Here is a 24,079-nt window from a genome sequence, read left to right on the forward strand (position 1 = left end):
TAGTGCAACACTTTTTTTTTTTTTTTTTCTTGTAGAGGTCAGACTGTGAATGGAGCGAGCGGTAGCAGCTGGTGGTGAGTGTGAGCGAGCTGCTGTACTGATCTGCTACCTTCTACTGAGAAAAAAGATAGAAAGAGACACAGAAAGATACAGAGAATATAAAACAACCGTTTTCTTTTTACAAGAGTCCTTTGGAGGGTCACAGTGACCTCTCCACTCCTTCTCACTCACACACACACAGACAGACGCACACACACTCCTGTCCTCTGTTTGTGTGTGCAGCTGTAACCGAGTCCATGTGTGTACTTCCTGTTAATGTGTGTGCATGTGTGTGCGTGGGTGTGTGTGTATTTGTTTGTATGGGTCTACTTGTGTTCTTTAGTGGGAGCAAAATAGAGCTCCATGGGTTTGTTGACCTTCCAGTACTTCTCGCTGACCAGCTCCAGGGAGAAGGAACCGTTCAGAACCTGCAGACAGAAACAAAGCTTTAGTGATGAGAAGGACAAACACACCTAGGTGGTGAGGTCGAGTCTTGGTTTTATGCTGATTATCAGTTGTGATCTAAATTGCCTATTACTGCGGCTTATAGCACTACTACCAGTGTGAGGAGCAAACCAGTTGTTTGTTGATTATCGCTGGTTGTGTTCCTCATCAGGTTGTGATTGCTGTGTTCACATCAGTGTTAATCTTCACACCATTTTCTAATTTAGTCATAGTCTCCTGATGAAAATGTCCTTTATATTGAGTCAGATATTAGTCATTTGTTATTGATTTAATTTAGTCAATTAGTCACTGACTAAAATTACACATCATTTTAGTTGAAGAAAATAGAAGATATGTTCGTCAACAAAATCAGACTCAAGCTTTTATTTTGATTATCAGAAGCTCCAGGGGGCGGGGCTTCACAGACCTGCAGGTGAGAGGCTGCACATTGTCACACACACACACACACACACACACACACACACACACACACACACACACACACACACACACACACACACACACACACACACACACACACACACACACACACACACACACACACACACACACACACACACACACACACACACACACACACACACACACACACACACACACACACACACACACACACACACACACACACACACACACACACACACACACCTTTGATGAAGTCTGCTATAGTTTACAATGATTTTAGAACAGCTGAGGGGGGTACGTGATAATCCTCACTTATAATGTAGTTTTTGTTTTCGTCACATTTTTGTCAATTGGATGATGAAGTAATATTATTTATCAAATCATCAAATAGCGGAGTTTCGTCTCGTCATCGTAGTTGACTAATTTAAGAAGTGTGTGTGTGTGTGTGTACTCACAGTGAACTGGTTTCCAGCAGTAGGTATGTAGATGGTGTATTGTTTCTCTGAAGCCGCCTCCACATTGACAGGACTGGCCTCTGCATTTCTCCTCAGTTCTTCCAGAGCCAGTCTCACAGCCAGGTATTTTGACAGGTGATCCACTGTGGCGTTACCTGATGTCTTGATGTACCGAGGAACAAACTCCACACTGAACGCAAAAACACAAAACACATTCAGCACAACTTGTTGGAAATGACCAGCTGCTTCTGTCGTCTATCACATCCTGTCAATCAATCTTTATTTGTATAGCGCCAATTCATGACAAATGTCTAGCTCACCACACACGACCATAACACCAGAAACAGCTGCGAGTGTGTGTGTGTGTGTGTGTGTGTGTGTGTGTGTGTGTGTGTGTGTGTGTGTGTGTGTGTGTGTGTGTGTGTGTGTGTGTGTGTGTGTGTGTGTGTGTGTGTGAGAGTGTGTGTGTGTGTGTGTGTGTCTACCTGTTGTGACCGTCGTCCTTCTCCATCAGCGTTGGATGTGGCCTGAACACTAACTCTATCTCGCTGGCACCGCCATCGATGACAGAGTCCCCGCCCCCGTTCTCAGCAGCGTTGTCCATGTCCAGGCCGCTGTCATCGCTCGTCTTGGTGCGCTTAATGCTCGGACCCGCCTCCTGCAGGGACACAATAAATACAAGACATTTTTGATGTTTAATTTCACTAGCTTTGAGCTGAAGAGGTTTTGTGGCTTCTCAGAAAATAAAACGTGTCCCGTTGTGTTTGCAGACACTTCCTCAGTCGTACCTGGTTGCTGTGGACTGAGGCGTTGCTACAGTGGGAGGAGTCTCCGTTGTCCTCTGCTCCGCTGCCGTTCTCCACCGTGTGTCTCTTACCGCGCTGCAGTCTGACAAACGCACATGATATTATTGAAGCAGATGTACGTTTATGTACATTTGTATTTTTGGTGTGTGTGTGTGTGTGTGTGTGTGTGTGTGTGTGTGTGTGTGTGTGTGTGTGTGTGTGTGTGTGTGTGTGTGTGTGTGTGTGTTAACCTGGTCATGGCCTGGATCTTCAGCCCCTCCTCTATGCTGTGGGACAGGGCCTGCTGGTTGTTGTGTTTGCTGATACGCGCCAACACTCTCTCCTGATGGGCTTCGTACTCGTCGCGGCTCGGGTAAATTTTGCCTGAAATGAGACGAGTGAATAGAGTGTTGTACTGTTTGTGCTAAAATGTTTGGGGTTAAACCTTCATGTGTGACACTTACTGATCAGAGCATCAAAGTTTGGGTCTGGACGCAGTGACCTCTTGGACACCAGCTTCTTACGACAGGTGGGACACTCTTTATTTCTGCAGAGACATTTCCATCAGTAATCCAAAACAACAAATTCCAACAAACAGTTCCAATGCAACAGTTTGGGAAACTTTCAAACAGATCGTCAGACCAAAACAAATACTCTCTTCAGACACGCCTCCTTCATCCCTCAGCTCCACCCTCCCCTCCTGCCTCCACACGTCCCCCACCCCGTTCCTCCCACCCTGTTTTTACTTTCAGGTTTCTGAGGCAGTGAGAGCAGCAGACGAGAAAACAAGATTCTGCAATCAATTCTCAAGTAACGACATGCATCTCAAAGTTTGTTTGTCTCTTTAAGGCCTCAGAAAGACTCCTTCCGTCGTACTCTTGCAATTACTTTCTGTCATTCTGCCGCTTCAATCAGCGTCCTTAAGTAGACCCCGAATGGAGGCAGAGCAGGCAATGAGAGAGCAGGGAGAGGGCAGCTTAAATAGAGCACATGTCGAGTGTGAAATCAGTGCAGCTTTTGGTTGCTCCTGTTTTTGTTCAGTTTGTTTTGGAGATTGCAGATCTGTAAACATGCGAGTTAAAAAAATTTAAATAATGTTTTCTGAACAAACATAATATAGCAGAATGTACACCCATGTATTCCTGACTGCAACTAAACCTCTGGTTATAAGCAGGTGACACTCATCCTTCCCTCAGAGGTCACAGACAATCCTTCCACTCACTTCACCACATCATCAGTTGTTCAAATCATGGAGTCACATCACAGTGACAGAAAGAGAAACTCACCCGGATCTCAAAGCTGTGATGATACAATCAGCGCAGAAGCGGTGCAGACATTCTTTGGTGGTCATTGTGTTCTTCAACATGTCTAGACAGATCGGACACATGAGTTCGCTGTGCAGAGACCTGGGAGACACAGCGATCTCCAGTCCATCTGTGATCGCCTCCTGTGCCAAAACACATCAACATAAAGGTTACCACACACAGGATCACCTCCACCTGCGGCTATCACGCTGGAAATGATTCAGGAGCTGAGTGGAGCTCCAGATGTTTAGAACCGTGTCACGGGGGGGGGGGGGGGGAAACAACCCTCTCTCCAGGAGGTTGTGATGTTGTGATGTTGTGAAATCATGTAAATCCTCGCACATTTTTCACAACCGGTGTCTGACACCAACTCACAGTCTGACACAGCTGATGTGTAATGTGTGAGAACAGAAAATAAAGGGGAGTGTTGTGGTACCTGTGGTGTTCTCTGCAGCTCGTACAGACTCAGCTCCCAGGTCTTACTGAGCGGCTGAACCCCATTGGTCTGAACCGTCTGAGTCATCACTGCAACACTGAAACACAAAGAGAGAAAACGTCCATGATGTCATAATGACCTCATGCGGTGCATGTTTTGGTTGCAATTAAAAACAGGGACACATCACCTTGAACACCTTAGTTTCTACCTTACACTGTTCCTCTCATTCATACTTGTGCAGAAATGGTGGCAGAGCTCAAGTGCTCAGCTATCAGCAGCAAACTGAGGTTAATGTCCTCCTAAAGAGAACTCTAAGGTCCTTATCAAACTGCATGCCAAAATTTGTTTCTTTGGGCATTTCCATACGATGTCCAGACTCATTTTCTAAAGTTTGGAGAGCAGATAAGGATCAGAGCAGAATGTAGGGTTGGTTAAAGATGTAAATCCATCAGTGACTTAAGTTGTGACGTCCAAATTAGATTCCAAAGTGAGTTTTTATGGTGTGAATCTTTGGGTGTCTCAAGATTTGATTCAATTCTTGGGGTCACGATTCGAATCAGAATCTATTGTCGATTGAAAAGGGTTCTGGATCCATGATTCAAAGTCTATTTTTGAATGAGTACATACTTCAAGATCGACTACAGTCATCTTTTAGACTGGCTGAACTTCTTGCTGCTCTATTTGACGTTCTACTGAGTTAAAGAGCTAGCTTTAGCACTTAACAGGGAGTGACTGATTAGTTATGAATCTTTTTAAAATCTCAAAAGATAAGAATCTGACTTTGTAAAAGTCCATTTTTTTCCACCCCTAGGTATCAAATCTACAAAACCAGACTGAAGACTGAAGTGAATCAGAACAGTCTCCACAAATCCTTCAATTCATCAACTACCAACACACACTTCTGACTTAAGACATTTAAACCGCTTTGTTAATTTTTGTTTATACGATTTGACCAATAGTTCAGTCGCAGGGGAACACCCTGCATTATCGTTCCTAGGCTTTAATAACACGATGTAGACCCTTTTTTTGTATTGTTTTCATCTAGATAAAAATGACCTGACTTGTGAATTCCTTCCGAAAATAAATCAGTTTCCATTAAAATGATCTGCGCTTGTATTCAGGAATAACAGAAAGAGCAGCACAGACGTTGATAGTCGGCCAAAAGGCATCAAGTCCCACAGATTTGTGTGCTTGCTTTCTATAAACAGACCTACTACAGCTGTGTCTTTCAGGAAACAGAATTTAAAACACCACGTCAGCTGCCTGGTACTGATAAATATTTACCATAAGACCAGATTCATTTTACAGTTTGCATCAATTTGAAAATCAATTTTCCTGAAAGTAAACGTGCAAAGAAGGAAACTTGGAAAATGTTGAATAAAAATCTTCTTGGGCCCATGAAGCACTAAAAATTGTATTTGTAAGATTTAAAGATATATCATGTTTGTGAAATGATTCAGAATCATTAGGATTTTTTTTTTTTTTTTTACATTTTATTTGCTTTAAACAGAAGTGCCATCATGATGATGTGAGCTGAGCTGAGGTAGCATCTCTGCCGCACTGGTGTATTTTATTTTATTAATACAATTGATATGCAAAGTCGATATGCACCTGGCCATAGTTTGATAACACGTGTATTTATTGTGCAGCCCTGGGCCGATAAATCAAGTAAGAGTTAGAGAAATACATTTTCAAAATACACAAATATCTCAATGAATAACAACTAATGGTCACATAAGGGGAGTTGTTGCTAGAGATGCACAGATCGGGGAAATCAGAGCAGATACCAATAACAATTTATCCGTTTGCCAATTCCAATACCGATTTGTTTTATGACAATGCCGACGTTTTCTCTCATGTTTGACCATAAAAAAAGTCAGAGATGGTTCAACAGGTGACTTCATCTGCCCAATAAGAAAACCTTGTCTCTGAATCAGTAGTTAGGTGCACTAGATGTCAGCATTTAATTGATTTGGCACAACAAATAAACAATTTGCTACGGACATCTGTTCATGACACATTATTTACTCATGTGCCGATGTCTGTCAACAGTGGAGGATATCGGCCAACAACGCTGTGGAACCGGTGCATCCCCACTTACTTGACAAAGCCACATGACACCTTCAGTTGCATAGCTTGATTTTTGGGGCGCAGATCTGTGATGACAAAGTGTGTGAAGTTATTTAATAAACGTTATTTAAAGGATGGATGCAAAATACCGCAGTGTAGAATTGTGTCTGCATTTTGCGAGGTGCATGCAATTTTCTGAAGGGATGCATTTCTCGGCATAACACCGCCACATACTGTAATGTGACAGAGGGCAGGTGGATATGGGGGAGGTCCATGTTAAACACACCAACATATAGACCATGTTGGGATAAGCTAATCTCAACACAAACGCTTCCAAATATAAACATGATAAATAAATCAACCACTGAGATATTTAGCCTGAGCTGTCTTCTTTATATTTATATTTCTTCTTTATCATTTCAAGCTAATAAACAAAACCCAATGATGTGCTAACAGAAAGGTGACTTAAACAGTTTGAATATATGTGGCAGCTCATACGTATATGATGTTATCTGCGCTGTAACTCATTATTCAGTCATTTTTATTAAAACAAACTAACCTATATTACATGTGCAGATTACATGTGAAATATATGTGAGGCTAGGCTAATGCTAGCTAGCTTCCTCGTATCGCTAACCTTAAAGGCTGAATTGGCTCCAGACATTGCAAATAGGAAACCAGAGACGGAGAATGACAGGGAGCACCTTAGTGCCTATTTAAATACTCTAACTAAAGGGCTATGTTTTTTAAAAAAGCGGGTGAGACGTGAGGGGAATTTGTCGCCTCACAGAAAGAAAAACAACAACAGAGCAGGAGCCTCCGCACTGGCTCTCCTGAGCTAAGCTAACCGGCTTTAACCCGTTATTCTGCCACTTCGACACAGCTGTAAACTCAGCATGATAGCAGTCAGTGTACACATTCACACGTAAGGTTAAGTTATTCCTAGCTTGCCAAAAAAAATGATCTAATGTGTACTTACATTTTTAATTGGGAGAAGGAGCCGTTCTAGCTAGCGCGTTTAGGTGAAGGCAATATGGCGGCTGCAGAAGGTGCAATGCACGCTGGGAAATGTAGGCTCATCGCATGAGTAGTCGGGAATCAAACCTTATCAAAGAAAAATAAAGCTTTATCATTGATGATAATAAGCAAACAAGGGGCAGCCAGTCTTTGTACACTTCTAACAGTCCGCCATTAAAACGCCTTTACGAAATTAAGCTTGTTTTTTTTAAATATTTATTATTAAAGGTGCACTATGTAGATTTGGTAGAGAAATGTCAAAGTTGGAGAAGGGAAACAATTATATGTTATATTTTCTGAACTAAATACACAAACTTTATTCAAAGGAAAACATAGGTCCCTGGAAAACTGTTTGGAGCGAACAGTGTTCCATCAAATTCTCCCCTGAGGACAGTTTGAATAAAGAGTTATGAACATATAGCACAGAATACTTTCACATTTCAAATTTCTCTACCAAACCGCTACAGTGCACCTTTAATATTCGAACGTTATTCAGGTGAAGGCTTCACATAAGCTTGTTGAGTTTTCTGACTCTTCCTGCACTGAATATTGTCAATTTTGTTATTTGTGTAAATATATTTTTACTGTGTAAATGAATAAACAATTAAAAACAATACATCTTACTTACAGACTGTGAACTTCCTTCACTATGACGGGATGTTTAAAAGGAGTCCACTTAAAGTGAATAAAGCTGTGAAATAACAAGAATTTTACAACAGTCATTTATTTATATACATTTTTATATTGTATCAGTTTATTTCTGTCCATAGTTATTCATGTAAAGACACATCCACATTTATTTTATTGTGTCCTCTGTCTCTTATTCTTTAAACATAGCTGATTACGTTAATTGACTTATTTATATTCTTTTATTTCTGCCCATTCTCTTTCCTGTTGTTATTCCTTGAAGGCCCAAGCTGTCAATAAAGTGTCCTGCCCAAACTTTTATTTAAAGGCTGCATAAAGACCGAGGTCAAACAAGTGTTGCTCTTTAAATAAAGGCGTACGTCTCTGTGGGAGTGTTCCTTATCAACATGGGTATTTTTATATTCCAGTTTCTTTTAATGGCATTTTTATGACTCTAACTGGGATTATTATTCACTCAATCACGAGAGCTGTAGATTGATGTAGTTTTGCATTTTTACCACTGGAAGATGCCAGTGATCCAGTGTCAAAATCTGGTAAAAATCATTACTGAAATTGTCTTTTTAATTAACTAAACTTCAAAGTCGTTGTGTCTCTTCATAATTTTTTTGTCCGTGTGAAGCTGGGTCCCGAGGTCCCAATGGAGCAGACCATGAACCATCATTTGACCAGTGTGTGTGTGCACATGTGTGTTTGCTGAACGCTGCTCATTTCTTTATTGATTGATGTCATTTCTGATTGTTAAACTTAATATGATGCTGTCTTGGTAAGGTCTCTCTGGTAAAAGATGTTTCATCTCAGTGGGAATATTCAGGTCAAATAAAGGATGAATCGAAATCACAGAATAAAAACATTACTTGAAACAGAGGTAAGACCGAATGCACATTAGCAGAAAGGGGCATCAATACATAAAGGATTAAGTGGATTGAGAGACCTGCAGTTGAGACACATGAGCCATACAGTCATGATTCTTGTGTTGGTCGGGGCCCTTTGGTCAAACATTCATTGGGGGTCTCTCCAACCATATTTCCCTATTTTCCACTTTCTTTTTACTCCCTGACAGATCATTCCTCGTCATTTCCCTTCAAGCTGAGCAGGGCACCGACAGAATGTGCTGATAGATGAGGATTCCTACTATCAAAGTAAAATGTGCACATTATGAGCCCCTGCTGTGGTTTGAAGTTTGTCTGGCCTGCTGACAAGCAGAACCTGTGACAGAGTAAAGACATCTTTACATGCAGACAGCTATACTCCTCCCATTTAAAGAAAGATATTTAACAATGGGGCGTGATGACCGTAAACATGGTCAATTATAGAGAATACAATGCATCTCAACATGTGTTTAACTACCAGGCCTAATTTACTAAAGTAAAATATCTGGAGGTTTTTTCTCTCTAAAACTAATAAAAAACAACCTAAAATATAATATTTTCTCACCAAAAGTAACCGACCTTTTGCATCACTGACCTCTTTTTTTTCTGTCATTAATTAAGTGAGGAAGGTAAATCCTTTCTTCTGGACGCTGACAGGGAATTATCACTTTGAATTAGTTTTTCCTGTTACCTGTGATGTAATGTGGGGGGAGTAAGGAATGGTGATGTATGGCCGTGTCAAAGGATTATGTTTGCCTTGTGATAATATTGATCACACATTTTTCAAAGTTATAGCTAAAAAAGGCTCTAACATGAAGACATGTTTAGACTGTTTGAGGGGGGCTGAGATGAAATGTAGGAGGGCTGAAGTTTTGAAAAGGTCTAAAATCGCCTCCTATGGCTTATATGTTGAAAAACAAATCAAAAAAAGCTTTTAACCTAGAATTTAAAAAAGCATAATTTATCAACTCTGCCCCTAAACATCTTACACATTCATGTACACTTCAGCTGTTTCTTTACACTTTAGAAAGAGATGAAAGCTAACTGAATAAACCTTTCTTTTACCTCTCTCTCTCTACCCCTCTCTGTCTCTCTCTCCTCCCCCCTCTCTCTCCCCCTCGCTCTCCTCTCTCTCTCTCTCCTCTCCCCCTCCCTCTCTCTCCCCCTCTCTCTCTGTCTCTCTCTCTCTACTTGTAAAAACTGGAAGCCTGTTTGTAAACTTGCTCAGTGTAAAACATGTGTAACTGAAACAAACACATTGACAGAACAATCCTTAAAACAAAGGAGTCAAGCGGAAACGTCTCGTGAGGAGTCAACCCAAAATGGGGATGTCTCGTGCGGTGTGCGTGCGCACAGTCGTGTGTGAGCGCGAGACAGAGCAGAAGGCGTAGCCACATCAGAAGGGGGTCGAAGTGGGAGGAGGAGGTGAGGGGGGGGGGAAGCGGAGGTAAGGGGAAGGGAAGTGTTGTCGATCCGTGACATGAATGAACCATGTTCGGTAACGGAGGCTTCGCTCTCCCGGTGTGCTCCTTCCTCCTGCTGCACCTCCCGGTCCTCCCGCTCAACAACAACAACTGGCACGGCAAGGTAAACAGCTCTCCGTTTCTTCACCTCTTTTTCTGCTGTTTGTCCTTTTTCAAACTGGTGGTGGTGGGGGGAGAAAAGTTACGGAGTTTGCTCAGAAGTCTGTCACAGTGTTTATACGGTCATGCACGACCCCCCCCCCCCCCTCTTTATTCCACCTTGAATTAACTGTTAGAATGAACCCAGATAGTGTGTGAATAACATGTCAGTGTGCAGAGAAACACTGAACCACGGTGTGATTGTGATAGTGTATGTAAGGCAAGCTGTCTGTTACCAAATGCGACAATGACACTGTACCCCCCCCCCCCCCCCCCCCCCAGAAAACTTTGTTGAGTTAACGGGATGCTTTACTGCTGCGTCAGAGACTTTGAATAAGACTGTTATGATCTGTGTTCACACCACATTTATTAACCAGCCAGTATGAGATCACACTCAGGCTCAACAGGAGTGTTTAGTGTTTTCTGCTCAGCTGAAAGATGAGACCACATCAGATAACCTGCCTATTTGCATTAATAAGACTTTTATATGGTGGCTGGGAAGTGCCAAACAAACTCACAACATCTGAAAGACTTTTACAAAGCTTGAGACTAATTTACATTTTAGAAAAAAGATGCAAAACACTTTACCCTACGCTAAAACAAATGTACAAACGACAGACTCTTAGAGGAAAGGGAAAGTAGAAATGCCATAATTTACTCGGAAGTGATTGATTGAGCAGTCAAATAGTTTGTTTTGGCCAAGTGGCAACCTTAGGTGTTGAAAAATTAAGCCAATGTGGAAGTTCAACACCCTGCAGTTTGTCAAGTGTCCACTAGAGGCTGGCTGCAGAAGCACAAGAAGTCACATACACACCCATTCTAAAAAGCCTGTTTTTACAGCAGAGATTAACATGTTTATAGCCTGGTTAAAAAAAACCCAAATAGGTCTGGTTAGTTATTGTCCTCTTGGGCACACACTGTATGGGAGTGATTTATTTTACAATGCATCAGTTTTGATTTTATGAATGATGTGTTATCCATAGTTAACTTATGTCAAGGTGTTTAAAACCCGCCTCAGCTCCAGCTCTCAGCCTGTCGTTAGGTTGACTGAAAGTTAGACTGAGACAACATTTCCAACATGGCGGCTGAAGCCGATGAGCCTCCTGATGGGTGTCAACATTCAGGCTTTGTCCATTAAAATACAGTCTATGGTTTTGGAGGAAAGAAAAACCATGGAGTATAAGGTTAATGAATATTGTTTGGAACGCTTTGTGTAACTGACCTGAGACAGTTAACACAGTCTGTTTTCAAAAAGGCAACAACATACTACTATCCAACGCAGTAATTCTACAATTCACTTAGCAGACGCTTTTATCCAAAGCGACGTACATCAGAGAGTAAGAACAACACAAGCAAGGATCTAGAAAAAAGGGAACAATGTCAGTAAGAGCAAACGATCAGCTTTGAGTCCGATTGGACACACAGGTGCTGACAGGAAGTGACCAGAGGCAAAGCACAACATTGAGGGCAGTTCTTGAGAGCTCTAATCAGTATAGAAACCATCTTATAAGTCGTCGTTATCAAACAAAAACCATCGTCATTACCATCATCATCATCAATAATATGGAGACCATCATCATTAAGTTAGTAGGTATTCATAAAGAGCTGGGTCTTTAGCTTTTTCTTAAAGGTGCAGAGGGACTCTGCAGATCCAATGGAGTTTGGAAGTTCATTCCACCACCGTATGTATACTTAATTCAACAGTAGTGTGTAGTGTGACTGCCAGTTGGTGGTTATTCTGAAGTACACCAGGCCCGGCTAAGCTGGTTTTATGGTCTTGGAATGAGGAAGTAAACAACAGACCATGTGTAGCCAGTGTAGCGTTTACTGACAATCTGGAAAAGTGAACGTTTTAGATTTTCATGATTTTGAGAATGAAAACAGATAAGTGGTGGTATATCTGTGTGCTTTGGTCTGATTGTGATTATTTCCCGTGTTACGATGGACGCTGCTGTCCGTCATTTCGATCCCTTACCTGGCGCTTTGCATTGTGGGAAACAGACCACCAGGGAGACTGGTCTGATATGTATTGTAGATTTTTCCGGGATCAGTACAACATCTGGGTTTTTTTTTGCATACGGCGAATCTCACATTGGTTCACATGCTGCATTCTGGACAAATCAGTACACACTGCTAGTCAAGTAGGCGGTTTTAGAAAATGGCGTCAGTCTTCCGCCAAAAGAAACGAATAGAGCGCTCACTCCATTACTTCGGTGTCAATCACGGCGTGTGGTACTTTCCCTTTCTGCTAAGATTCTGTCGTTGGATTAGTCGGTAAAAGACCACCTGTTGAGACGATAAAAAGAAGCAGGTTTACTCCTTATGTTTGATCAGCAGCATGCTCTATCTCTATCAAATGAACAAGTGAACACATTTTATGTATTGACTCTAAAAAACACTGTAACCATCTTCAATCGACATGTTCAACGTAAAAATTTGTGAAAGTGTTTCATTTTGCTTTAACCCTTTAATAGAGGCGGTGTAGTGAACATATTGGGCTGTTAGCAGAATAAACCAACATGATGAGGAGGTTTATCTTCACCCATTAGCTCTTCTTATCCTGCTTATTACACGTATACCGTACGTTTTCCTCTTTGAACACCCAGCGCTGATTCTCACTGTTTTCTTCATTCATTAGAGTCGTTAAGTAATATGTAATCAATTCTTGTGCAAAAGTTTGCTCAGACTGTCTGCAACAAAGTAGGTGCTGCTGCCCCCCCCCCAAAAAAAAAAAAAAAAAAAACCGCACCCTGACATCACCTGTGCAGTGTTTCCTCTACCACTATATTAGGTGGGATTCAGTCATTCTGCCTTTTCACTGAAGATGAAGTGAATCCAATTTTCAGAGACTGCAGGACAGACAGCGTCACGGCCTGAATGTTGAGTGGTTACGTCACTGACTGACCATTTGGCTCCACGGTTCCCTGCGAGCTACACGACCAGGAAGTGAACTGATCTGCTGCCTGACCAAACGGTTTACACGTGATCCTAAATGTCTGACAGCCGGCTACCTTACCAGGAAGCTTTGAACTGCTGCATTACTGAAGGCTGTTGGTGTTTGTCAGCTGCACCCAAAGGCTCTTTCCCCCCCTTAAAAAAAGACCCTGTTTGGTTTCCAGACCCTGTTTGGTTTCCAGACCCTGTTTGGTTTCTAAGCCCTGTTTGGTTTCCAGACCCTGTTTGGTTTCCAGACCCTGTTTGGTTTCTAGACCCTGTTTGGTTTCTAAGCCCTGTTTGGTTTCCAGACCCTGTTTGGTTTCTAGACCCTGTTTGATTTTCAGACCCTGTTTGGTTTCCAGACCCTGTTTGGTTTCTAAGCCCTGTTTGGTTTCTAGACCCTGTTTGGTTACCAGACCCTGTTTGGTTTTCAGACCCTGTTTGGTTTCTAGATCCTGTTTGGTTACCAGACCCTGTTTGATTTCCAGACCCTGTTTGGTTTCCAGACCCTGTTTGGTTTCTAAGCCCTGTTTGGTTTCCAGACCCTGTTTGGTTTCTAGACCCTGTTTGGTTACCAGACCCTGTTTGATTTCTAGACCCTGTTTGGTTTCTAAGCCCTGTTTGGTTTCCAGACCCTGTTTGGTTTCTAGACCCTGTTTGGTTTCCAGACCCTGTTTGGTTTCTAAATCCTGTTTGATTTCCAGATCCTGTTTGGTTTCCAGACACTGTTTGGTTTCTAGACCCTGTTTGGTTACCAGACCCTGTTTGATTTCTAGACCCTGTTTGGTTTCCAGACCCTGTTTGGTTTCTAAGCCCTGTTTGGTTTCCAGACCCTGTTTGGTTTCTAGACCCTCTTTGGTTTCCAGACCCTGTTTGGTTTCCTGACCCTGTTTGGTTTCCAGACCCTGTTTGGTTTCTAGATCCTGTTTGATTTCCAGACCCTGTTTGGTTTCCAGACACTGTTTGGTTTCTAGACCCTGTTTGGTTACCAGACCCTGTTTGGTTTCTAGACCCTGTTTGGTTTCTAGACCCTGTTTGGTTACCAGACCCTGTTTGGTTTTCAGACCCTGTTTGGTTTCTAGATCCTGTTTGGTTACCAGACCCTGTTTGATTTCCAGACCCTGTTTGGTTTCCAGACCCTGTTTGGTTTCTAAGCCCTGTTTGGTTTCCAGACCCTGTTTGGTTTCTAGATCCTGTTTGGTTTCCAGACACTGTTTGGTTTCTAGACCCTGTTTGGTTACCAGACCCTGTTTGATTTCTAGACCCTGTTTGGTTTCCAGACCCTGTCTGTTTCTAAGCCCTGTTTGGTTTCCAGACCCTGTTTGGTTTCTAGACCCTCTTTGGTTTCCAGACCCTGTTTGGTTTCCTGACCCTGTTTGGTTTCCAGATCCTGTTTGGTTTCCAGACCCTGCTTGGTTTCCAGACCCTGTTTTTTTTCTAGACCCTGTTTGGTGTCTAGACCCTGTTTGGTTTCTAGACCCTGTTTGGTTTCTAGACCCTGTTTGGTGTCTAGACCCTGTTTGGTTTCTAGACCCTGTTTGGTTACCAGACCCTGTTTGGTTTCAAAGCCACATTAAATTATCCATATTTAAGTAAGCAGTCAGTCCACTTATTCTTGCCGACTGATTGGAAAAAAGTGAGGCAGCACCCGTCTGTGTCTCTGGATGTGAAGTCCATTACACATTAAATTGATGACAACAGTAAAAGGAAAGTTGTGTAGGGCGCACACAACAGCTGGCAGCACATCTGAAAGGCTTTTCCTGGCAAAGAAAACCCCAATAAAGCTTTCTTCTTTACACATTACACACAAACATCATGATGCATCCTAGAAACTGTACTGTAATGCTCTCTGAAGAAGAAGTGTGTGCTGTAATGCTCTCTGAAGAAGAAGAAGTGTGTGCTGTAATGCTCTCTGAAGAAGAAGTGTGTGCTGTAATGCTCTCTGAAGAAGAAGAAGAAGAAGAAGTGTGTGCTGTAATGTTCATAGGAGCAGTGGGGTTTAGGATGAATTGCTCAATTTGTGTACAAAGAGTTTTTTTGATGTTTAGTTTGGTCAAAAGGAAACAAGGTACTTATTATACTCACAATGTCAAAAAGAGTCCATTATGTAAGCAAACACATGAAGAAGTATTTCTGAGTTGTCAGAATTCTTCACATTACATATTCTTACCTTACACCAAGACTAATGAAGCTGTTAATCCATCAACACCATCTCCATATCAGAGACCAGAGGAACCAACACCTACATTAACATTTAATACTGGGCTTTTTAATGCACTCATTGTAGAGACAGAGAGAGAGAGTGAGAGAGAAAGAGAGAGAGAGAGAGGAGCCACAGGTCAGACTCTCTCAATTAAATTGCAATTAAGTGCATAATCAAAGAACTAATTTCTTCTTCTATAAAATAAAAAAAACAATAAATCCTAAACACATTTCTCAGGAGCCCGTAGAGACCAAGACCATAAATATCACTGAAAAATCCTCATCTTGTGTGCAGGGGGCGTGTCACTCACTTAGACCGTAACAACGGGAAGGTTAAAGCCGTAACCGGGGATAAAAACCAAAATCTGAATGAATTGAAGTTATGAGTTCTTTTAGAAAGAGGCGTGTCCTTCTAATCACAGCCTATCAGTGGTGGTCTTGATTTAAAATCCGGAGTACGCCCAGTCTGAGACCGAGACAAGACCGAGTAAAAATGCTTTCGACTCCGAGATGAGACCGAGACCTTCAAAAAGTGGTCTTGAGACCAAGATCTATTTCTACAACACTAAAACACGCAGCAAACTCAGCGTCCACCTTTCTTTCAAATATGTTCTCACTCAGCTGAGATACAAAGGTTTCTATCTGAACACCACTTATTCCAACACCTCTGACACAAAGTGATCACAGAGACCCGACAGAGGAGGTCAGGAGAGAAACCTCTCTGGATACTCTCTCCAGTGAGTGGGAGGAGCTATGTATTCATTTAGATGACTAATATGGGCTGGGTTTAGTTATTCTACACCTTTTCTTTATTTACAATAGATTATTGATAATCATTTCTTGAGGTTGTTATTTGTGTTGCAGATTTAGTTTTGCATATTGTTTATCAAGTTGTGGGCACCTGAGCGTAAGAGGCAGGTAGAGGACCAGCATGCACTTTTTTTTATTTGCGCTTGCTTTAAAGAAATAAACAGTCATTAAACACAGACCCCCTCACATGGACACTGGACTTCTTCTGCCTGCGTTTATATCACTTTTATTTAGATTATAAGTGTTACGTGTGTGTGTGTGTGTGTGTGTGTGTGTGTGTGTGTGTGTGTGTGTGTGTGTGTGTGTGTGTGTGTGTGTGTGTGTGTGTGTGTGTGTGTGTGTGTGTGTGTGTGTGTGTGTGTGTGTGTGTCTGCCAGGACAGAAGTGGAGGGAGGGTGGAGCAGCAGCAGCGGGACTCCCCTTCACCGCCACACAGTGTTGGAGGACAGAATGGGAAACAGACAAGCGACAAGGTAATCACACACTTTATGGTTTCATCTCATCTCTGGTTTCCTGCTGTGTAATATAAATGTGATGAGTATGGGACTGTCAGATGAAGGCTGATTAATACTCTGTGGAGGTACAAGACTGTATGAACTGGATAACTGGCTGAGTCTTATGTCACACTTCAATCAATCAATCAATCAATCAATCAACTTTTATTTGTATAGCGTCAACTCATAACAAGTGTTATCTCGAGACACTTTACAAGAAGCAGGTAAAATACCTTACTCATTGTCTGTTAACATTACAAAAGAGCAGGTAAAAAGACCTTACTCATTGTTATGTTACAAAAAGCAGGTAAAAGACCTTACTTATTGCTATGTTACAAAGATCCGGCCTATCCATCATGAGCACTTTAGCAAAGCAGCAAAAGTTACAGTGGTAAGAAAAAACTGCCTTATTAAAAGGCAGAAATCTTCGGCCGGATCCCCGGCTCATGACGAAACAGTCTTCACAGGACTAGACTGTGCTGGGCTTGGAAAGGGATAGGGGGAGAGATGGGATAAGATGCAGGAAGAGGGATAGAGAGCAAGGGGGTGGGGGGAGGTAGACCGTCCATCAGCAATCCGGTGGGGAGGGGAGGGGGTGTGGGGGGTTGTTCTGGCAGGCCGCCAACCCACGATCCGGTGGGGAGGGGGTAGTGGTGGGGTGGGGGTTGTTCTGGCAAGCCGTCAACCGACGATCTTGAGGAGCCTAGGAGAGCTCAAGAGCTCCCAGGAAAGTAGGTGGTTAGTGACTGAGATTTATAGATAGATACATGCAGTAATATGATGTACTGTATATGCAGAGAGAGAGAGAGAGAGAGAGAGAGAGAGAGAGAGAGGAGCTCAAGGTGCCAGTTCCCCCGGTAGTCTAAGCCTATAGCAGCATAACTAAGAGCTGGTCTATGCCAGCACCAGCCCTAACTATAAGATTTATCAAAAAGGAAAGTTTTAAGTCTAATCTTAAAAATACAGACTGTGTCTGCCTCCCGGACCCCGGCTGGAAGGCGGTTCCAGAGGAGAGGAGCCCGATAACTGAAGGCTTTACCCCCCATAGTACACTTGGAGACTGTAGGTACCACCAGCAGGCCTGCACTCCGGGACCGCAACGCTCTCAAGGGACAGTACGGCACTAGTAGCTCCTTAAGATAAGATGGTGCCTGGCCATTTAGAGCTTTGTAGGTGAGAAGAAGGATCTTGAATTCTATTCTAGACTGTATAGGGAGCCAGTGCAGAGAAGCCAGGACAGGAGTAATGTGGTCCCATTTCCTGGTTCTGGTCAGTACACGAGCTGCAGCATTCTGGACCCGTTGAAGAGTCTTTAGAGATTTGCCAGAGCACCCTGACAAAAGAGAGTTACAATAATCCAGTCTGGAGGTAACAAATGCATGAACTAGTTTTTCTGCATCACTTTGCGACAGGATATTCCTGATCTTGGATATATTACGAAGGTGAAAGTAGGCTGTTCTTGAAACTTGACTGATGTGAGAGCTAAAAGACATATCTTGATCAAAAATAACTCCTAGATTCCTAACAGTGGTGCTAGATGCCAGGCTGATGTCATTAAGGACAGTCACATCACTAGAAAAAGTCTCTCTGAGGTTCTTAGGGCCTAGCACAATAACTTCAGTCTTGTCTGAGTTAAGTAGCAAAAAATTTCTGGTCATCCAGGTCCTAACGTCCTTAAGGCATGTTTCTAGCTGACATAACTGACTGGTACCATCGGGCTTCATTGATACATAAAGCTGAGTATCATCTGCATAACAATGAAACTGTATGGAGTGTTTCCTCATAATATTTCCCAGAGGAAGCATATATAATGTAAAAATAATTGGTCCAAGCACTGAACCTTGTGGGACTCCATGGCAAACTTTAGTGTGCATAGAGGACTCATCATTAACATGTACAAACTGAGATCGGTCTGATAAGTAGGATTCAAACCAACTTAAAGCAGTCCCTGTAATTCCAAGCAAATGCTCCAGTCTGTACAACAGGATCCGATGGTCAATGGTGTCAAAAGCAGCACTAAGATCTAACAAGACGAGCACAGACAGAAGTCCCCTGTCTGAGGCTAGAAGTAGATCGTTTGTAACTCTAACTAGTGCAGTCTCAGTGCTATGGTGGACTCTAAATCCTGACTGGAACTCTTCAAATAAACTGTTGTCATGGAGAAAGTCACACAGCTGTTTAGCTACCACCTTCTCCAGGATCTTCGAGATAAAAGGAAGGTTGGATATAGGTCTGTAGTTAGCCAGAGTTCCTGAGTCCAGAGTAGGCTTTTTAAGTAGAGGTTTGATTACCGCTACTTTAAATGTCTGTGGTACATAGCCTGCCAGTAAAGACATATTGATCATATCTAAAGCCATATCACTTGGCTCCAGGCGTGTCTGTTAAAACACAGATGCAGACAACTTTCCTTTAAGTGCTTTAATTCAGTTTACAAACATGAGCGCATACAGGCTTAGAAATGTGAGTCTCAAAGCTTAGCTATGATGCATTACATACAATGTTATGTTCTTCTGCATCTACGTCAAATAAAATATATTCATCTCAAACAGACTCTAATGTAATGTACACTCAAGGCACTCAATAAACAAATAGGTTAATTATTCACTTCGGTCACCTGTATTAAGCTAGCGAGTATCCGAACTAGCAATTAGAGAAACAAACTACCCAAATCTACAAATAAGGTTAAAACTAATACAACCACAGAATAAATGTACTTAGAACTTATAATACAAAACTTACAGGTCTCTAGGACGCACGCACACCTCTTCTGGTACCTGAGTTTTCTAATTGGTGCACACGACCGTTCCTTTCTTTTCTATCCAGCGTGCGCCCGCTCGCTCAGACTTTCAGGTGCGTGCAGCAATTATCCATCACGGGTTTGACTGCCTTCTATACTCACAGTAACAGTCACTACAGTTTGATGTGGTACACTCACCTGTCCTGATGAATCTCTCGGGCTTCTTTGTGTTTTCTCCCAGGAGGAGGTGTTTCAGTGGTGGGGGGAGTGGTCCAGTTGGTCCTCTTGTTCCAGGAGCTGTGGAGGAGGAGTGAGGAGTCAGGAGAGACACTGTCTCATACAGAGGTACGTCTTCTGTCTGTTCAGGACGCTGCAGTCATGTTGACAGTAAGGGCATTTTACCTGACAGTTTGTCATGTTTTGATCTGAAGCTTGATATTTGTTGAGTTTGAATGTTAATAGTCGAGGATAACTTCAGTCCAGGTACAAGGCAGGACTGATACAGTGTTATTGCACCTTACAGTTGTGTATTTAAGGTTTACGAGAAAGAACTCGGTGTAACAACATTCTGCCAATTATGGCGCTGCGGACGTAGCTACAGGTTAGAGCAGACAGCAGGACAGTGATGTGAGTGTGTGTCAGTGATGTCAAACTGTGGAAAAATACTGATGCCGCAATATAACAGCATGTTTAAAAGCTAATACCGGACAGATATGCTTTCTTGCTAGTCCTTGTCAGGACACATGATGCAGAATTTGGAACCTGAGGAGTCTTTAAAGTAGACCGAGGCGGTTAAAACGTGAATGATAATTATCAATGGAAATACATCAAATGTTTGATATGTAAAGTGTCCATCAGTATATTAACTAATTGGATCACACCACCCAAACACTGGACAAGGTGGCTGATGCGCCTTAAATGCTAGTTACCACCCGACATTAAAGAGAAGAAGAAAAAGACGGCAAACAGCCAATCATGTTGCAGGGATATGGGCAGGCCGACAGACTTTTGGAGCGGAATGGAAAATGTTTTCCTCTTGGTTGTTCTTTTAGCTGTATTTATTTACTCCTGTAACTTCACGATGTAGCGGAAGTCCCCTTTGAAGTTTTTCAAAATAAAAGCACATTATATTTGAAGACCGGAAGAGACTGAGGCATAAGGCAATAAGAAAAGCAAAATAAAAGCATCACAAAGAGCAGTTTTGAATCTGGTTTTTAGAGCTTAAGCTAACTGGGTTACTCACAATGGATGTTCATAAAGTTAGTGTCTATTTATAATCTTTTGTAACTTTGTCTTGTTGTATGATGTGTCAGCTAACATTAGTTATTGGACATTAAATGAAACAGAATGTGTTGATTTGCTAGAGGGTGGTAATATACTAGCATTAGAGCACCCGCACTTGGTAGTCCGGTGGTTGACTGGTAGTCCGCTGGTGAAGCTGGAAAATGTCATGCTTAATTGCTTGAACAAGTTTCTTTTCCTGACGTTTCTAACATGCTCTTATAGACACAGAATACATGAATCTACTGCTATGTGAAGTACCACAGTCTGGAGGGATGAGCAGAGACACCCCCATGCACAGAGGGATGTTAGGTTAAGCATGTTTGTAGCCATCTTGTTACCTTTGACCTCCCCCTGTCAGACCTGCGGAAGTTTCTGTCAACTCTGATTAACACCACCCTGCCCTCACTTTTGGCCTCTGCCTTCCCCCTCCTCCCACTTTCCCACTTTTCCCCCTTATGTCTGACCATTTTACTCCTCTTTTCATTTTTTACTTTTTTTTCCTCCTCTCCACTTCCTTTTCCCCCTCTTCCTCCCTACCGCGTTCACCTCACTCCCCTTCCCCTCCTGTCCTGTCCTCATCACCTTCTGCCAATTAGATGTGACACTCACACATAGTGACCTCCAGCTCACCTCCTCCTGCTGTCTCCTTCTCTTTTTTTACCATCCAAACAGAGTAGGAGGATGTACTGAAGAAAGAGGCAGTGATAGACGGAGCTGGTGTGAATGTGTGTGTGCCTGTGTGGTGGGTGGGGGGTTAACATGGTAATGAAAGACAGATGCATTAACTCCATGTGTGAGTTCTGCAGTGACAACTCCCCCAGAGTGCAGAAGGCTGGCTTAATAATCTGACGTGCATGATACAAGAACAATCAAATAACACAAAGGGACCAAGAAAAACACACATCACCTGTTATTATAAATATCGGGTTGTTTCCAAACCAAGAACCATTTGCTTCTAAAGATCTCCTCTCCTGGTCTGGGTTCTTTGTTAAATAGGGGTTACATTTGGAGACTTGAATGGTTCCTCATTTTCGATCGTGACATTGATGTCAAGAATATTTCCCAACAAGGTGTTCATGATCAGGTTATTACGGATGATGTGGAGGCTGCACGTTGGTTCCCTTTAGCCAATAAGAATCAAGTATTAAATTGCATGACCACAGCGATTGGTAAATGGGAAAGGGACTTGAGCTTGTATATTTCTTTTCTAGTCTTCTGACTACTCAAAGCTCTTTTACACCGCAGGTCACACCTACACATTCACACACTGATGGTAGAGGCCGCTGAGTAAAGAGTCCATCAGTATTAACTCATCCATTCATACACATTCACACACTGATGGTAGAGGCCGCTGAGTAAAGAGTCCATCAGTATTAACTCATCCATTCATACACATTCACACACTGATGGTAGAGGCTGCTAAGTAAAGAGTCCATCAGTATTAACTCATCCATTCATACACATTCACACACTGATGGTAGAGGCTGCTAAGTAAAGAGTCCATCAGTATTAACTCATCCATTCATATGGACCTGATGGTCTCTTTACTCAGCAGCCTCTACCATCAGTGTGTGAATGTGTATGAATGGATGAGTTAATACTGATGGACTCTTTACTCAGCAGCCTCTACCATCAGTGTGTGAATGTGTATGAATGGATGAGTTAATACTGATGGACTCTTTACTCAGCAGCCTCTACCATCAGTGTGTGAATGTGTATGAATGGATGAGTTAATACTGATGGACTCTTTACTCAGCAGCCTCTACCATCAGTGTGTGAATGTGTATGAATGGATGAGTTAATACTGATGGATTCTTTCACGAGTTCAATTTTACACCTAAGTCATTTCCAAAATCCCGTTTATCACCAGTAACAAGTCTGCATTGTTTGTCGTTGTTGCACCGTGTTCTGAAGGGACACATTTTATTTGGAGAAGTTTCCTTTCCTGTCATTCCCTGATCAGGCAGTTCAATCTTTGTCAATTTTTATTTGTATAGAGCTTAGCCTGAAGGCAAACCCCTCGATTACAGGTAGATATTTGTTCCAACCCTCACCTTTGGTCATGAGCTTTGGGTAGTAACAGGAAAAATAAGATTGCAGATAGTGGTCAAAATGAGTTTCCTCCAAAAGGGTGGGTGGGCTCTCAGCCTTGGAGATAGGGTGAGGAGCTCGGAGTAGAACCTTCTGTATTGAAAGGAGTCAGTTAAAGTAGTTCTGGGATCTGATGAGGATCCCTCCTGGACGCCTCCCTCTGGAGGTTTCGTGGGTACGCCCAATTTAAAGGAGACCCTGTCGTAGACCTAGAGTTTGCTGGAGGGATTATTTATCCTGTCTGGCCTTGTAACGCATCAGAATCCCCCATGAGGAGCTGGAAAACATTGTTGGGTAGAGCAAAGTCTGGTTTGACTTACTCGCCTTCTACCACCGCGACCTGTCCTCGGATAAGCAGAAGAAAATGGATGAATGGAATGGACTTCACAAAAAGAGCAGGTCTAGACTGTACTCGTGGTTAAGGGTTCTGTTTATGTCAGTGAGGATCTGACGCAGCTAGAGTATTTCTTTCTGTAAACATTTTGTTACTGCTGGAGAGGACGTTGATGAGACTAGAGCTTGTGAGGCTTCAAACCAAAACAATTAGCTTAAAAAGGAAAAGCTCTCGTCAAGCTCTAACTCCACTGGAGCTCAGAAACAGTTCAACACAGCTCAAATAAGATGGAGTTTGGAGCTGACATGTTAAAAGGAAACACATTAGCATCAGTCAGTATGAGGCACTTTGAAAGTGTTGTGTGATTTGTGCCAAGAGTCTTGGAGGTGTATCTAATCACTGCCTGCTCGATCTACTCATTACAGAGTCAAACTCACTTCTCATTATGAGTGCTGAATGTCAGTGAATCACTGTTTATACCAAAAAGAAAAGGAGAGACTGAGATGAGGAAAAGCAAAGAAGGAAAGCTGGTTTTTGATACTGCTCCTAGGACAAAAGGCCCGATGTCTGCTGGACTTCATATAATCAAACCTCCTGTAGACCATGTTTCTACACTTCACCCTGTATTCCCGCACATGAACTCCTCGCTGTCAGGTGTGTTTGCCACTACATTCAAGTAAGCTCGGGTCACCTCAATGCTTTAAAAACCCAGCTCAGGTTGAACACTATGCATTGGTTTCACTTCTACTCTCCCTGTCAAAAATACTGAATCAAGTCTCTGAACTCTAAGAACATTCAGTTCAACCCAAGTCAGCTTTAGCAGGGCCACTCTACCATGACTGTACTGCTGTGGGAAACTGATTCACTGCTCAGCTCTATAGTCCATCAACTGCCTTTAACCACCAAATCTTCCTCTCCACACTCTGAACTTGGTATCTCAGGATCGGTTCATGTCCTACCTCTTAGGGAGATCTTTAAGAGTGTCTTGGAAAGAAGACGTGTCCAAACCCGCACAGCTTGTCCACATGGGATCCACCCAGATCTCTGCAACCTTAAATCAAAATATACAGCTTGG

General features: G+C 42.5%; 2 protein-coding genes across 4 annotated transcripts in view; one reads left to right on the top strand and one right to left on the bottom strand.

The window, feature by feature from the left end:
- Positions 1-336: 336 nt before the first annotated feature.
- On the bottom strand, positions 337-7,028 carry rnf2 (ring finger protein 2). Its single transcript, XM_061043785.1, has 9 exons — positions 6,939-7,028; positions 3,890-3,986; positions 3,436-3,596; positions 2,614-2,696; positions 2,401-2,533; positions 2,153-2,252; positions 1,850-2,022; positions 1,365-1,554; positions 337-467 (listed from the first exon to the last, which is right to left on the bottom strand). Exons 2-9 carry the CDS (start codon positions 3,974-3,976, stop codon positions 366-368), a joined length of 1,029 nt encoding a protein of 342 aa, XP_060899768.1. The 5' UTR covers positions 3,977-3,986; positions 6,939-7,028; the 3' UTR covers positions 337-365.
- Positions 7,029-9,925: 2,897 nt separating this feature from the next.
- si:ch211-267e7.3 (ADAMTS-like protein 2) overlaps positions 9,926-24,079 on the top strand; it is a 27,907-nt gene continuing 13,753 nt past the window's right edge. For 2 of the 3 annotated variants that reach the window (XM_061043787.1, XM_061043788.1), the window contains exons 1-3: positions 9,926-10,080; positions 16,447-16,537; positions 19,537-19,640. In XM_061043787.1, coding sequence (XP_060899770.1) covers positions 9,974-10,080; positions 16,447-16,537; positions 19,537-19,640 — 302 coding nt within the window. In that variant the 5' untranslated portion in view covers positions 9,926-9,973. Of the gene's footprint in view, positions 10,081-16,441; positions 16,538-19,536; positions 19,641-24,079 lie in introns of all 3 variants that reach the window. The other variant, XM_061043789.1, reaches the window with a different exon arrangement.

The sequence above is a fragment of the Labrus mixtus genome, chromosome 8 (genome assembly GCF_963584025.1).
Source record: "Labrus mixtus chromosome 8, fLabMix1.1, whole genome shotgun sequence".
Classification (NCBI taxonomy): Eukaryota; Metazoa; Chordata; class Actinopteri; order Labriformes; family Labridae; genus Labrus; species Labrus mixtus.